The sequence below is a fragment of the Rousettus aegyptiacus genome, unplaced genomic scaffold (genome assembly GCF_014176215.1).
Source record: "Rousettus aegyptiacus isolate mRouAeg1 unplaced genomic scaffold, mRouAeg1.p scaffold_m13_p_2, whole genome shotgun sequence".
In the NCBI taxonomy this organism is placed as follows: Eukaryota; Metazoa; Chordata; class Mammalia; order Chiroptera; family Pteropodidae; genus Rousettus; species Rousettus aegyptiacus.
This window is the reverse complement of record NW_023416295.1, coordinates 29,602,266-29,616,914: the sequence shown is the minus strand read 5'-3', so window position 1 is coordinate 29,616,914 and position 14,649 is coordinate 29,602,266. Positions and strand designations below refer to the sequence as shown.

The 14,649-nt window shown below is 37.4% G+C and overlaps 1 protein-coding gene across 2 annotated transcripts; it reads right to left on the bottom strand.

Moving 5' to 3' along the window:
- Positions 1–4,386: 4,386 nt before the first annotated feature.
- On the bottom strand, positions 4,387–14,635 carry HSPD1 (heat shock protein family D (Hsp60) member 1). 2 transcript variants are annotated; one of them, XM_036236993.1, is made up of 12 exons: positions 14,526–14,635; positions 13,056–13,231; positions 11,891–12,143; positions 10,373–10,455; positions 9,714–9,809; positions 8,979–9,072; positions 8,574–8,742; positions 6,923–7,022; positions 6,135–6,380; positions 5,584–5,758; positions 5,129–5,307; positions 4,387–5,029 (listed from the first exon to the last, which is right to left on the bottom strand). In XM_036236993.1, the coding sequence occupies exons 2-12, from the start codon at positions 13,227–13,229 to the stop codon at positions 4,865–4,867; spliced, it is 1,734 nt and encodes a 577-aa protein (XP_036092886.1). In that variant the 5' UTR covers positions 13,230–13,231; positions 14,526–14,635; the 3' UTR covers positions 4,387–4,864. The 2 variants fall into 2 exon arrangements, with proteins under 2 accessions (XP_036092886.1, XP_015986528.1); XM_016131042.2 differs by lacking the exon at positions 14,526–14,635 and adding an exon at positions 14,145–14,298.
- Positions 14,636–14,649: the final 14 nt, after the last annotated feature.

Sequence of the window (14,649 nt, the reverse complement as noted above, 5' to 3'; positions counted from 1 at the left end):
TTCCTGAAAAAGGTGAGAGCAAAGTTTTAAGCATCTTGAGTGTCAGAATGTCATTGTTTTACTTTTGGAAGCTTTGTCTACTCTATCTTGGGTTGTCTGAAATTGCATGCTCTGTCCTGTTGCCCTGTCTTAATTACGTTGGGTACCTTGTGGGCCATTTGGTTCACAGGCTCATTTCCTTGAGCCCTGGGAATTTTCTTGAATTTGTTTGATAATTTCCTCCTATCTGTATTCTCTGGTTCTCTCATTCAGGAATTCCTAACTTATTCGACATTCGACTTCTTATATTAAATCTTTATCTTTTCCTCCTAATGTTTTCCTTCTGTTTTTGTTCTGCCTTTTAAATTTCCTCAACTATTTCCCAGCCCTTTTTATTGATTTTACATTTGCCATAATTTTAATTTCCAAGAATATTTTCTTGATTTCTAATTGTTCATTCTTAATAGCTTCCTTGTTTTATGGAAATACAATCTCATCTTATGATTTTTTAAGTTTCCCTGAGGTCCTTTTTGGTTTTTGCTTTTTATGTGGAAGGCTTACTCAGCTGTCTAATGGTTCTTATCTGTCTGTTAATATTTGAAGGCAAGGTACCGAAAAGTTTACTGGAATTAAGGTGGGGTATACTGACTGGTGAGTTTAACTGTAGTGATAATTGAGCCAGCCTTTACATTGGGAGACTTTCAAATGGCAGAATCTGGAGATCCTTTTCTCAGTTTTTCTTCATAAAGATTCTTCTCTCTTGTTCTAGAGAAATATGGGGGTAGAACTAGGGAGAGGGACGTATGGAGTAGATATAATGCCTGGATGCTGGTATTCTGTAATGTTAGTAAAGGATATGTTCCCACAGTTTAGAATGTAGGCTTTCCTTTATTTTTAGCTCTCTCAGTCTAGCTTTTGGGTTTTTGTTGTTTTAAATGTCAGGGGGCCTTTGCAACAAGGAGTCAAATACTTTTATTTGTACTTTATTTAATGCCCAACTTATTAATCTATGAATTTATTATGTTTCTCTAAAAATTAAACAGCATTTCTCTAAATGCTTAAGTTCTATTTATACAACTAACCAATCTAAGTGCATGGAATTAATAAAATTCCCTGAACGTTTAAATATTGTAAACTTAACCAGACTTCTAAACATGTAATTAAAATTGCATATTTTAACTAAAATTGCATATTTGTTCAAAATCTTTAAACACAAAGGAACAGAAAATATTATACAATAATACTGTTTATACATAAATAGCATATGAGCGTTACAGCTTACATTATTTGTTTCTTCTGAGGTTGCCTGTTTGAGTAGTTTTATATCTTTCTGGACATTCAGTATATTAATTAGATTTGAAAAGAGACAGTCTCAGTCCTGATGAGTTGCAGGATCTTAGTAACTTGTTCAATTTTTGGTGGGGGTGTGTAACCTGACTATACAGGCCAATGTGATTCCGAGGCTTGAACACCTTACTTGGGGTGAGTCCCTTTTTGTTTTTATAAGAAAACTGTTACATCAAGAGGTTCTGACATCTTTTGTATTCAGAGATTTTAGAGACTTGAAATCTATCCTGGAAACGATGTGCTACCTCTCATTTATGGTATATTGACCTGCTTTGATGGTATACATAGAATTCCGTTGTCTCATGAGTTCAAGTGTTTCAGTCTCTTTGAAATTTAACTTTAGATTTCAAATTTGGGGGAATTTGGATGTATATCATCTTGAAACCTATTATTGAACCTCCTTTTGGTTGTCCATGACCAATGCTAGTTGGTTGCTGGACTCCCCTTCTACCAGGTCATTATGAGATAACCAGTGCTGCTCATTTTTTCCTACTCTTGGTTCAGTTTCTACTTTCTTCTCACTAGTTTTATTTTACTCCTGTTCGTAGATATAGAAATGAGAATATAATCTATATTTATGTTAACACTCTGGCTTATTAATATCAATAAGGCATTAACATATAATATTCACCAGTTTATATTGGAACTCTTTTTCTATTCTTTACATTGACTTTACTCTTTTGAGTATCATTATGAACTCCTGGCTTTGTTCTAATTCACTGTAATTATTATTCATACTCAAAATGTCCTAACTTGGTCAAAGGGAACCCCTTGGGTTGGCTCTTTAAAAAAAAATGTAGATATTCTTGGATTTACTCTTGTTGTCAGGCCCCAACAAGGTGTTCCAGATTCATTCTGATTTTTTCCAGTCCCAAGGCATGGACGCAATTGCTATCCAAGGAGTCCTCTTCCCTTTAAGTATAGTATTAGAGATCAAAATCTAGTACTAGCGATGTACATGAAAAATGGTGATGGGCAAAAATGCTATTGTTGCTGCTACATTAGGCCATCTTTGGGTGACAGTGTCAGAGATAAAGATCACTTAAGGTTACTAAATTCACAATGTTTATTTTCAATTTGACAGTTGTTGTGTTTCGTTTTTCTTTAAAAATTTGATTTCATCAACCACTTACTCCAGCATAGTCTTTTATAAAGTTAACTCAGTTTGAGAATCATCAGATTGGAACTGCTGCTGCATTTGAGGACCAGGATGAGATACCCCTAGTCACATGCTCCAAAACTTGCTTTTCAGGGTTGAGATTCTCCAAAACCTGAGCCTCACTGGTCTTCCTAGGTTGCAGTAGAAACATTGTTTTCTATTCTCATAGCAGCCTAACTTTTACCTTGGTTATTTTCCTATTTTTCAAGCATATCCAGCTGCAGTCTTAAAAGTTCACTTCCATGGCTAGAGCAAAATATTGACCAGGTTTGCATCCCTTTCTTCACACCTATTTATTTTCAAGTTCATACATTTGTTCTCCTCACTCCTACAAATGTTGACTTGAAATGACTCTCCCTGGGTCTGTACTATTCAAATAAACCCTGCTTGCTTTCAGCGAGGCAACTCCACCCTGCCACCCTGCCGAGTTTTCCATTTTCAGTCCAACATCTGACTGGATATTGTATTTTGTGTCATTTCCCAAGGGATTTCCACAATCATGAGCTTATTTCCCCAGAGATCTACCATTTCTGCTTCCTCATCTACAATCACTGGCATATTTAACCTTGACCAAATGTTTGAAGAAACCATCTCGATTGATACTCTTGCTTCTCCGGAATCCCTCCAAAACGCAATCACTTTGTACAGTTAAGAAAGGAAAAGGTAATTTCCCTGGCTGCAGCTTTCAGACTTCCTTACAATTTGCTTAGATCTTGGCTTAGAGATTCATTCCAGGGTTGCTCTTGGGTTTGAGTGTAAGCTCTTCAGTCAAACCCTGGACCAAATTTACTGATAGCTGTTGCGACTTTGTTAAGTTAAACTTTCAGAGCCTGTTTATGTAACAGTAGCATAGGTTTAATAAGTAGTCCTGAAGTCGTTTGGAGTGTTAAAATAATTCAAATATTTAGTACAGTGTTTAGCACATAATTTTTTCTCCTGTTAATTTCTTTAGACTCGTTAGTCTAATAACTAGAAATCTTTCAAAGTCCAGGTATCTCCCATTCCTTTTCTTCTGATCATCTAGCTTGGCCTTTCAGATATAAACTATATAAGCCCTTAAGGTTTCTTTTCCTCCAGATTGATACTGCTTAGTTTGCTTTTTGTCACTTCTATAGCCAAAACTACATTCTAGGCAAGTTGTCCACCTAAAATGCCTTTTATTCAGTCCCCTCTTATCTGTTTCTAACCCAACCAAATTAACAGCAAAAATGTTTCTAGGTACAGAATTTCAAGTGACTTTGGCTTCTGGCCTGTGGTGGATTTGAATTTTCCCTCTATTTCTGTCCAAGTTTTGTAAAAGCTCAGGCGAGCAAGAATATTTGCTTCAATGACTAGCTTGCACCAGACTGTTAAACAGCAGCTCCAGGGCCATAATGAGGAGCTCCTTCCCACTTGGAACAAATTCAGGTGCTACAGCTCCAAAACAGACTGAAGTCCTTGGTACAGGTGAGAGTCAAATAAAAAAGATGTTTTTACGCAAGTCTTCTGCCTTCAATTTATGAGTTAATCTAGAAAGCAAATCCATACCTCCCCTCCCCCCAACATGCACACATCCAGGTACGGTTTTGAAAGCCACACTTCCATGCTTTATTATCTAATAAAGACCAAGTGTTGAGCCAGAAACTTCCTTCTCTTTAACTTAAGAAATAAAGGTGAAGACGCTGGATCATGCATATCAAGACCAGATCTCAACACATACAATATTGTTTCCACAGGATTCAGAGTTGTCACCTTTTAAATAAATTTCTCCCACTACCAATGTAATAATGTAATTCAGTCTGCAGCAAAGAGAAACACAATACTATAGGTGGAACATTTATGCATTTGTGCCAAACCCAACCCCCACTCTTCAATTGGTTTTCATTTCTCCTATTTTCTAGATCATGGAAAGGCTAATACGATTAACTTTAAACAAATTTTTATTACACAAAGGTTGTCACATAATTGGATAGTTCTCTACTTTGTACACAATTATTTACTCTCCACAGAAAGGCTGCTTCTTAACTTCTCATCGGATGATGGCAAGCACTAAAATCCTGATTTTAACAGAATAGTAGTAAAAATGCCTCAGTGATTTAAGTCGAAAGCAGTACACTGATACTTGGCTCTTGCACTTAGTTATCAGGAATGTACAAATGTCTTTTTATTCAAAAATACAAAATAAATTATCTGTATGCATGGACAATGACAGCAGTAAACCATTATATGTTGTCAACTGAAACCAGTAACTGATGATTACAGTGATTTTCTTAAACATCAGCCAGCCTTTTCTTCAGTCATTTCCTTCAACTGACTTCTCTGAAGTTATAGATGAGGAGCGCTGCCTTGAGCTTCCTCTCACAGTTCTCATTAATAGTAGGTAAAGCACTATTCTAAGAATTAGAACATGCCACCACCTCCCATTCCACCTCCCATTCCACCCATTCCGCCCATTCCGCCCATTCCGGGGTCTTTCTCTTCTTTAGGAATTTCTGTGACTACAGCTTCTGCTGTAGTTAGCAGAGAAGCCACTCCGGCAGCATCCAGTAAAGCAGTTCTTACAACCTAAGAAAAGAGTTTGATGAAATGTTACTTTTTATTTAGTAAAAAATGAGTAAGACTTACTGAAGATATTAAAAGAATTTTTATGAAGGGGTCAACTACCTTAGTTGGATCAATGATTCCTTTTTCCACCATATTCACGAAATCTCCAAGCATAGCATCATAACCAACTTCAGAGGAACTCTGCATAATTCTCTCAACTATCAACGATCCCTCAACACCTGCATTCTTAGCAATGGTCATTGCAGGAATTTTGAGTGCTTTTTTAATAATTTCTATACCTATAAAGAAAGTAAAATTTATGCGATTAATTCTAGCTCTTTCTTTTGTAAATATTATACTTCTGAGAGTACTGATACAGCAAAAGATTTCAGGTCAAATCATTTCCCCTGAAAAATACAATGCATCTTTCATCTCTCCTTGACAGTAGTACTATTATACTTCTGTTTTTCTGGAGATTGCTTTGAATTGTAACATTTAGTGGGCAGCAACGACATTTTTCTAACAGAAAGGCTAAAATCAGATCACAAAAAACTAATTGTAAGGTAACTTTTTACCAATTTTTTGATCTTCGTTAGCTGGAGTTAACGAGTCCAAGGCTGGAATGCACCGAAGCAGGGCACAACCCCCTCCCAGAACAATGCCTTCTTCAACGGCAGCTCGTGTAGCATTGAGAGCATCTGTTACTCTGTCTTTTTTTTCATTCACTTCAACATCACTTGTTCCACCAACCTCGAGATTAAAAGAATTCTAATTAGTATAGCTTCTCTAATTCAAGATGCTGCCAAGAGTCATTAGCACCTAGTCTACTTTAAAAAGCAATGTAAAAAAGGCTGATTAAACAGCTAATAGGGTGAGTGTAGTGTCCCACCAAAGTTAGACTCCAACTGACATATTTTTTCATAGCAACTTCCCAAACTACAAGTTCAATTCCAGTTTTAAGGAATGTCAGTAAAAAAAAAAAAAAAAGAACTTTAGATAATAAATATGTCCCTGTGGAAGTTAATTTCATGAACAATAGTTACATAGCACTATTGGGGAATACCATAGAAACAAATCATTCTTGAATTCAGAACCCAAGAAGCTTATTTACAATAATGAATCTTACCTTCAGCACAGCTACTCCATCTGAGAGTTTTGCCAGACGTTCATTTAGTTTTTCCTTCTCATATTCACTAGTTGTGATATCTAACTGTTCCATGATTTCTTGAATACGTTTTTCAATTTGAGCCTTGTCACCTTTTCCTTTCAAGAGCATGGCATCATCTTTGGTCACAATGACCTCTCCAACTTTTCCTAAGTCATGAGACTGAACATCTTCAAGATTTAGAGTTAATCCTTCTTCTCCAAACACCTGGAAACATTTTAAAAAATGAACAAATTTCAGGATACAGTTTTTTCATTATACCAAATTTACTAATCATATAGCACACGCAGATATTTTGATGAAACATTTTATAATACTATTATTTCTTTGAAATGTGAGATTTCAAGACCACTGAATATAATCTTTCATTGCATTTCCAATTTCCCACTTAATCCTCAATATTAGATTTGAAAAAAACTAAACTCACAAAACTCATCCAAGATCACTTTTAGTGGAACCAGGACTAGACCCTAGTCCTAAATTATTAAGTCCAATGTATTTTTACTATATTCTTGAAAACCAGTTAGTCAATAAGCCTATTCATGGCAAAGTAGAGAAAGAAGGGATTATAGCACTATTTAATCCAACCTCTACCTCCCACCCCAAACATCCAAGAGGCACAGATTAAGTAAACAACTGAGATGGTATTATCTGATTGTGAAAAAAAGTAAATTCTACTTATAAATTTTAGACCTGGAAGTATAAATAACATTCAATAAACCAACATATTTTTCACTTATTTTACTTACTGCACCACCAGTAGCAATAGCCATGTCTTTAAGCTGGTTTTTTCGATTGTCACCAAAACCTGGAGCTTTGACTGCTACAACCTGAAGACCAACTTTTAGCCTATTTAAGAACAGGAATTAATAAGAATAAAATTTAATAAAAATGCCTGTCTAGTTTTTAAGTTCTGACTCCTAAGTGTACCTAGAAAACTTTACTTTTGAAAATTGTTTGCCTGAACATGCCCAATCCTGTCTGATCTCGGAAACTAAGCAGGGTCAGGCCTGGTAAGTACTTGGAAGGGAGACCACCTAGAAAGGCCAGGTGCTGTAGGCTTAAAAAAATAATAAAACTGCTTGCTTCCTAGCAACTTTTGGTTAAATTAAAACAGGAAATGATACTTTTCCATTCTTCCATATTTGCCAATATCTGACTACCTTAATAAACTTGACTATTCCAGTTCAGCAATTGGACCCAGGAGCAAAAAATGTTAATGTAAACAAAAGATATTTAGGTTAAATAGTAACTCTTTTATAAATGGTTAAAAAAATCAGAATTACTAATTATTAAATTTGGGGGTCCATCTAATTTACTCTATGTGTTCCATTTAAAATTAGATTAAGTTGCTATTAAAGTTTGAGCACGAAGTGTTTTTAATTTAGTTCCTTTATATTGCTGATAACAGTATTAAGCTCACCTACAATTTGAGCAGGTAATGAATACTGGGAATATACAAAGAAATGTTCCATTAAGAACAGATTGTGAAATAAAAGGAATACAGAAACTTCAAAACAGAGCTGGGTCGATTTTATTAAGGAGCCAAATAAAAATCAGAGGGATAAACTCTGATGATATGCCGTGTATCAATATCCAATGTTTCAGCTACCAGTAAAATGGTTCAATGAAAACAGTAAGTCTGCGGGGGGGGGGGGGGGGGGGGGGGTGGGGGGGTGGGGGGGTGTTTTTTTTTTTTTTTTTGGCTTCAAATCTCATAATCTCTAAGGCATTTTCATGACCCAAAAGCAAATCCAAGTTAACATTCCAAGATAAGTAAACTCACTTTAAGCTGTTGGGTCATGCCAAGGTATGCAATCTCTAATACATACATACCTGCTATTTCATTTGTCCCACTTCTGATATACCTCAATTCTAAGATTAGGAAGAATATATATATTTTAATAATGCTGATTCTGTTTACAGCATTAAAATTGTCTTAAAATCAAAATACATTATAGATTTAAAAAAATTAATTGAATGAATTTGTCCAGGATGTAAAATACTGACTGCTGAATACACTTAGATCTAAAGTTTTTAGAATGGCAGTTATTTACTTCTTTCTTTATATACACAATTACAACTATGAAAATATTTTTCCCCAAAATTAAAAAAAAGTGAAACAAATTCAGTCATTTACCTTCAAAACAACTGTAAGCACTTATAAAAAGGAGAAAGACAGCACAAACAAAATTAGACTATGTTATGAGAAAGTTGTACTTTGGGGCCCCATTCAGAAAGACAGAGCCATTATAACTAGACTAAGCATCTATGAAACACACCTATACTATACACAACTCTAAATACAAGTAGGTAGAGGTACAAAATGGAAATTTCAAACGTTAATATAAGCTATTGCCTTTCACCTAGAAATGGAAACCAAATATCACTGCCTATTACCTATTCAAAACAAGTGTACTTAGAGCTTCTCCATCAACATCTTCAGCAATTATGACCAAGGGCTTACGGTGAGCATTGGCGATTTCAAGAGCAGGAACAATGGACTGGACACTAGAAATTTTCTTTTCACTCAACAGAACATAGGCATCTTGGAATTCACATTTTTGACCTGCAAAAACAAAGAATATTTCAAACCAACTTTATAACATTAATATTCTGAAAATGACTGAATTTACATGAAATGGCTATAAACATAATTTTATGTTTTTCCACTTCCATTTCTCTTATACATTAACTTTTGGGAAGATATGAATTTATATTTTCAAGGGTATGATACCAACTAATGCCTGTAATTTGACACATACAAATAATATTAAAAACTTTCACTTATTGATTTGCTTTTACCTTTTGATGTATTAATAAAGTATGGAGAAATATAACCTCGATCAAACTTCATGCCTTCAATAATTTCTAATTCATCATTCAATGTTTTTCCATCCTGTGGACAAAGAATTAGCTGTATGAATTTCATTAAAGAAATACAAAAATTGTTAACAATCAGTTCTTAAATGGACATTTCTTTGTATATTCCAAGTATTCATTACCTGCTCAAATTGTAGGTGAGCTTAATACTGTTATCAGCAATATTGACATTTATAAAGGAACTAAATTAAAAACACTTCGTGCTCAAACTTTAATAGCAACTTAATCTAATTTTAAATGGAACACATAGAGTAAATGCTTATTAGATGGACCCCCAAATTTAATAATTAGTAATTCTGATTTTTTAACCATTTATAAAAGAGTTACTATTTAACTTGTTGTAAGGGATCCAGGTAGGGGTATGTAACTGCCCTAACCCAAGAAATCCAATTCTATTTCTGCAAAAATTTTAAAAATGCTTATTTGAATTAATTTTTATAGCAAGAAGACAATACCATTTAAGTTAGGATGGATTTACTCCTGACAGCAAATAATTCACACGAAACATATGTGTTCTACTCTATAGAGATACTGACACTATACATTAAAAAATAAAACATGTAGTTTGAAAACACAGAATTTTAATTTTTATATTTAGAGAACTCAGTTTTGATTTCCAGACACCTCATTTCAAGCTATCATTAAAAACATACTTGCCTTTACTGTGATGACACCCTTTCTTCCAACCTTTTTCATTGCATCAGAAATGATGTTGCCAATTTCTTTGTCTCCGTTTGCAGAAATCGTAGCAACCTGAAATAATCAATTTACTTTTCCAAATTAAAAGGTAAGGCCAGTGTCCTCAATTAACTCCTTTTCCTTTTCCTAGTAACTTCCAAACTGACATATCTACTGGTGGGGTAAGGACCAGACAAGGAATGGGTACCAAAGGAAGGGGACTTTATGGCATAGTATTTCTAATTAAATATTGGTTCTGTTTTCAATTGTTTTTCATCTCATTATTTGGCCACATTATTTTAAAACATATGAAATAAACATGCAATTATTTTTTAAAACAAAAACAGTAAAAAATAAAAGGAAAAAGCTGACCGCATTTTTTTTTCCTTTATAAAGGAGTCAATCTTACAATATAACAAACATTACAGACCTCCGACAATGACTAAAGAACATTTTTCATAAACATAAGTAACTTTTACTCACAGCACGCAGAACTAAAATGGCAGCCTATTAAGACTCATATCATGGTCACTATTTTCCAATGTTTTAGTAGTAACAAAAATGCTTCCAATGTCGGTATAAAATCATGTTACTGAAATTTTTAAAACTTTACCATAAAATATTATGAAAAATCCTACCTGAGCAATTTCTTCAGGGGTTGTCACAGGTTTAGATTGCTTCTTAAGTTCAGCAATTACAGCATCAACAGCTAACATCACACCTGGGTCAAGAACAAATGCCATTACACTGCATATTCTCTCATAACTCCATGTCACATAAAAATTTTGATTTAATATAAATGTTTTCGTGCCTTACTAGCCTATACACACTACTTCTGGGCCAGTACTTTCCCAAATCACATAGAATTGGATTGCATGCACTTAAACAGGAAGTAAAGTCCTACAATGCCAAAATTATTTTGAAAATTGGACTAAAAAAAAAAACCCTGAGGTGTACAATTTCAAGAATCTCACCATTTAACTCATTCTGTATAAGTCATTCCAATCCAATCCTATTGCATGTTTCCAATAAGGTCACCCAATTCTCCCCTCAACTAAATGATTATAATAAAGGACCGAAATGGATTACAGTTCCCTACTTTCAAAAATGACTATAATTCTCAAGTATCAGGAATTTCTTGTGGCCATGCCCTTGCAGGTTTTAATTATCCAAAATTTCCTGTTTGTTATTATAAACAGAATATTTTTATTTTAACAGTTAACAACACCACAATACAGATTTATGAAAAACCCATTTTACTACACTGGGCCTAGTGCTAGCTCTTTCCTTCTTTGAGAAATATTACTTCAAGAAAAAAGTCCAAAGCAAGGTGTTTAGTAACCATGACTTTCTTTGGGAAGTAACCTTAATAACTTCAATTAATGCTTATTAGCGATTTACAGTCGATCTGCTTTTCATGCAACACATTTCAGTGTTTGGACCTCATACATTAAAATAGATGGGATGATGTTACCAGTAGGCCTGGAATGCCAATTCTGACAAAATAATATCCCCCTTTACTGAGTCTCCTAGTTTGGCCAGTAGCACTCTAGGAATACATGGTATTCATCTTCAAGACAGGAAAACCAAATTTTAGTACACAGCTAACAAATGACAATGATAGAATTTAAGTCTACATCACCACCTCATGCTGGGGAGATCTTTAAATTGTGGTTTAGCTCCCTAAAACAAGCAGTAATAAATAAAATGCAGACCAATAAAATACTATGGGCCTTTGAGAAAAAACTGCTTTCAAAAAAACCTGTGACACCCTGATGATTGTTTGTTAAACCCTACATTCCAGATAACTAAAGTAAAACAAAAATTGTATAATCTCTCTGCTCTAATCCTTACAAGTTTACTGTTTTCAAGGTATATAGTACATGGTGTATCTTCCAATAAACTGTTGTCTTTAGGGGAAAGAGGGAAGGGAGTGGGGAGGGTCAAACGACACAAAGGACAGAATGACAACAGAAAATCTTAATCACATTTCTCTCCTTAACACCTAGCACAGTGCCCACCACATACATAGCTAGGCATTCAGTCACTATTTGCTGAAGGAATACTCAGCCTAAGAATTTTTAGGATGTAAGAACCAACTTTCTAATATTCATAAACAGATCAAAACACTGAAAACAATAAAGTGACATTCCCACCTCTCCTGATCTCCACTGGATTAGCACCTTTGCTAATCTTCTCAAAACCTTCTTTGGCAATAGAGCGTGCCAGTACTGTAGCAGTTGTGGTGCCATCCCCAGCCTCTTCATTTGTATTATTGGCAACATCTTGAACAAGTTTAGCGCCAATATTCTTATATTTATCTTTTAAGTCAATGGACTTTGCAACGGTCACACCATCTTTTGTTACTTTGGGACTTCCCCAACTTTGTTCAATAATCACTGTTCTTCCCTGCAATTGCAGAGAAAAAAAAGTGACACAACCACACAAAGTACTACTTAGCTGAAAACAGAAGTTTTTATAATTGGGCAATTACTTGAGAGCCTCAACATTAAGTTGTCACTTTTTAACAGATCTGCAGCATCATCTCAAGGGCAGCAAGTCCACTCACATTCTTAAGTTTACAGGCAAAATGACCTCGACAGCAAGGAAAGCACAGTACATTATCTTCCAGGGTTGTTTGACATTAAATTTCAAACATGGTACCAAAAAAGTATTGGCAGCTTTTGGATTTGAACCAAAGTTGCTACTTGGGAGTCATGCAAATACCATATTTTATACAGTTTGGATTACTTTGATACTTGAATTGTTTTCAAACTGAAATGAAGCATCGCTTGACTGTGTACAACCTTCAAAGACCTCCTCAAATTTATTACCCCTCACCAATCTCTTCATATGAAATGAGGCTTAAAATTTTAAATGTGGTTTGGAACAGAAGGGACAGCAGAAAAATATTAGGTAAAATTAGCACCTACGAGCACATACTTGAGATACTATAGGAAATAAATTACACTTTTCCCTCCATGCTTGGTACTAACTACTGGGAAAGAATCCAAAATTTAACTCAAGCAGAAAAGCAATATTAATTCTACCTTGAGCTTAAGGATCCACATCGTGTTTTAAGTTACCACTGGATTACATCACACATTGTACAAAATAAAGTTTCACAAATTTGGCAGATGAGTTTTAAGTTTTAAGGCCTTTATATATAAGCAAAAAAAAGATGAACTGAGAATGTAGAACTCATATGTAAATTGGATTCTATCAAAAACCGCATACCCATGTAGTTCAGCTATTTGTGATCAGTAAAATGTTATTGCATAATTAACAGTACTATAAGTTACAACATAATAATACTGATACCTTTGGCCCCATAGTAACGGCTACAGCATCGGCTAAGAGGTCTACACCTTGAAGCATTAAGGCTCGGGCATCTGCACCAAATTTTACATCTTTGGCATAAGCCCGAGTGAGATGAGGAGCCAGTGCCCTGGACACAGGCCTAATCTGGCGAAGAACTTCGGGTAATCGAAGCATTTCTGGGGAGGGTGAGAAACAAGCATATTATCAGTACGTCAATACAAACACTACCCGAAATGCGTTACGACACAAACATGACACCTGTGCAACAGAAGAAATGTAAAATGTGAGCTGGGCCGACTTCTCCCAGCCTCCACACCTGGGTCACGTAACGCGCAAAGCTTTTTAACGCCTGCTACTAGCGCAAACTTGAAGAAGGGCTGCCCCCACGCCCAACCCTACAGCACTAGCACGAAGCACACCTATCTTCTTCCCCATGGCCAACTGTCCCTGCCGTTAAAAACGAATAAATCTTTTACCACTAAAATGGGCTGCAGGGCAAACCCACTCCAAACGTGTCCCGGAAAGGTGCAGATTATAAATCCGGTGACCAGCGGAGTAAAAACATTCCTGATAGTGCAAAAATCTGCTTACTAAGTTGTGTATTCATGTATCCAATCGGGGCTACAGTATCAGAGTGGCCGACTAGGCCGCGATGCTGGACACAGCGGCCCCACCTTGCTAGGGGTGTCTTTTAATTTAGACGCCCGAGCAAGGTCAAGGCTGGAAGCGCCGTACCCTCACTGAGACTGCGGGGCCAAAGACAGTCTCCGTTACGATCGAGACTACTCTCCTCAAAGTCCTGGAGTCGGACGAGAATCGGCTGCATCGGAGGGCCCACGTGAACACACTCCCCCAGTTCCATACACTCTGGCCCTCCCTCCTGCAAGCCCTCCCTCCTGCGTCCTAGCCTGGCGAGCGATCCGCGCCGCACGTGGTGGGCCCCCGCAAGGCCTGGGCCAGCTAGCCCCTGGCTGCGGTGCTGCGGGGAAGCCCTGGTTCTATCCTGGCGGCGCACTCAAGCAGAACCACCGCGGGGCAAGGCCGGGGGTCCCAGGAGCCTGCGTGAGGTGGCGCGGGGCGGCCGCATACCTGCGGGGCAGCGGCAAGGCGGACGAGCGGCGAGGTAGGCCGTCGGCAGCGAGTGAGGGACAAAGTGCAGGGCGCACACGGCAATGAGCTCCTGTCCCCTCCCTCCGCCGCTCCCCCCGCCCTGCAGCACAGCGTGTGCGGGCACCTCCCACCCCGCCTCCCATCGGCCAGGGCCCGGCAATCTGTATGCGCCGCGCGCCAGCCCCGCCCCTCCCGACCCGCGCGGGCCCAGGCCAGCGGACTCAGCCCTTTCTGGCCAGCTTAGGCTAGTTCCCGGGCTGCGTTCGCTTCCAGAACTTTCCGGGGACTGCCGCGTAGTTTCTGGGTCACGGGTCAAATCGCGTCATTTCCGGGGGGGAGGCGAAGGGCTAGTATTTTCACCTCCGCGAGGGGCCTAGAAAAGCCTAGAAAAAGCTCCTCTTTCTTCCGCCTCCCGGTCGCCGCGTCAGTGGCCTGCGCAGAGCGCGCGGAACGAATCGCAGCGCGCGACGTTGCGGCCGCCCTC